We start from the raw sequence: 1959 nt of genomic DNA on the forward strand, positions 1-1959 counted from the left end.
AGCGTGCACGTGCATCTAGACCGTTTTCGCCAGGCGGCGCGTGCCGTGGGAACGGCAGCACCTCCCTCTGGTCTTACTTGGGCGTCTTGTAGCTTCAGGCGCTCCGCGCGGTGGAACGCTCCCACCGGCTCTCAACGCGGCTGCTCGAGGCCTTGGAGGGAGTAGCAGTGTTGCACATTGATTACGAGGACTTGCTCGGCGACACCGAGCGCACCATGACCGCCGTGGCCAATTTTCTCGAGTTGCAGACCGCTGGTCTTGCACCGCCCGCCACAAGGCTGCTGAAGGCGACCCCAGACCATCTGTGCAGCGCGGTTAAAAACTACAGGCAAGTTTGCAGCGCCTACCTCAACACCGAGTATGAGCGCTTCTTCGACGCCCCCACCGGGCAATGTGCGTGCGGTCGCTCGTGAGAGTCGAGCCCGCGAGTCAGATAATCTCCTAGGTAGCTACACGTAGTGAGTTAGGACACACACCTAGACCCCCACTTACATCATACATACAACATGCACATGCACATGCACATGCACATGCACATGCACATGACATGCACAAGAGACACATGTGCATGTGCATGTGCATGTGCATGTGCATGTGCATGTGCATGTGCATGTGCATGTGCATGTGCATGCATACATGTTGTTGTAGTACTTACACACAGTCAAACACACACACTACTACTGAGTCAGTAAAGTGGCTCGTTGTGCGAGTATATGGGACACGATGTCTCAAATATGAGAGGTTTTGACTCCTACCGGCTCCTGACGCTATCCCTGGCAGCTCTAATGACCCGGATCAGTAGTGCTATGATAGAGGGTGCCCATACTAGCGCAGGAGCTGCCACACTCGCCCGGACCGGCTCCCTCTGGGGCCGGTTCCGCAGCCCGTGAGAGCCGACAGCGGGGCCGTGCCGCGGGTGCCTACTGCCGAGTGCCACAAACACTGCGCCGTCCCGCCATCACCTACAGGCTGTCTTGTGTGATGGTTGGGATGTCCAAACGCCACCATCTTGGCTCTTGCGACCTCACACCCGCGAGCTGTATGGGTGGTCCTGACGTCGACAGACGCCCGATGACCACGGTGAAGCTGAGCCGTAACGAGTCGACAAGTCTCGTCTGAGCCCGTGGCGGTCGCCGGCTGAGTCGCTGTGCACGGGCCGGTACCTCAGGCGTCACCTCCGCAGCCTCAGGTCTCACACTCCATCACCGCCGCCGGGACGCCGTCGGTGGCACGCTCGGCGGCGACTTTGTTGCAGCCCCACAGCGAGCGCGGCGTCGAGCCCATTCGGTCTGGTCGGTTCGCGGCACTCCCTGGGTGCCAGGGAGTGCCGCCGACACGCGAGCGGTGCTTCCTGGCAGCGCGCGCCAGCTGTGGGGCTGCAACAAACTCGAGACACGCTTTTTGGGACATTTTCGACGCTTTTGTCCCATACACTGTCGCAGAAGATCTCGAGGCGCGATCCGGTGGACAGGACAGTGTGGCCGTCGAGCGCCGCCCTGGCATCCTCGCGCTGTCGCTTCCGCCGCTTCGCCTTCGTCTCCTTGCTGCGCAGCAGGGTGTAGTTCGGGCCCACCTCCGCCACGCTGTCCAGCAGCTGGGCGGCGCTCGCCATCTCGACCGCGTCGTCCTCCGGCGGAAGCTCCGCGTCGCCCGCGGCCGCTTCCCGAGCGCGCTCGTCGCGCATCCGCTCGTGGTGGGCCTGCCGACGCGCCACGCCGGCGCCCGTGTGCCTCGCCGCCGCGTCCGGTGACGGCATCGGTCGCTGCCACAGGTCGTCCCACAGGTCGTACCAACAGGTCGTCCCAAAGGGGACGCATCCAAACCGCCGCATTTCGCCCGCCGAAAAGTCTCCCACTCGCTCTGCCCCAATCTCGAACCAATCTCGAGTCGTCTCACTAGTTACATACATACTCGCACAACATGCCAAGTACACAGTAGACAGTACGCACACAGACCGAC

At 62.0% G+C, this 1959-nt stretch overlaps 2 protein-coding genes across 2 annotated transcripts; one reads left to right on the plus strand and one right to left on the minus strand.

Annotated features, from left to right (window-relative positions):
- Positions 1–98: 98 nt before the first annotated feature.
- Positions 99–413, plus strand: EMIHUDRAFT_255449 (hypothetical protein; the record flags this gene model as incomplete). Its single annotated transcript, XM_005773063.1, has 1 exon — positions 99–413. A coding segment is annotated over one exon (315 nt), but the record flags the coding sequence as incomplete, so codon positions are not given.
- A 772-nt stretch (positions 414–1185) lies between these two features.
- EMIHUDRAFT_255450 (hypothetical protein) lies at positions 1186–1756 on the minus strand (the record flags this gene model as incomplete). Its single annotated transcript, XM_005773064.1, has 2 exons — positions 1186–1310; positions 1384–1756. The coding sequence occupies 2 exons, from the start codon at positions 1754–1756 to the stop codon at positions 1186–1188; spliced, it is 498 nt and encodes a 165-aa protein (XP_005773121.1).
- Positions 1757–1959: the final 203 nt, after the last annotated feature.

The sequence above is a fragment of the Emiliania huxleyi genome (genome assembly GCF_000372725.1).
Source record: "Emiliania huxleyi CCMP1516 unplaced genomic scaffold EMIHUscaffold_3478, whole genome shotgun sequence".
Lineage (NCBI taxonomy): Eukaryota > Haptophyta > Isochrysidales > Noelaerhabdaceae > Emiliania > Emiliania huxleyi.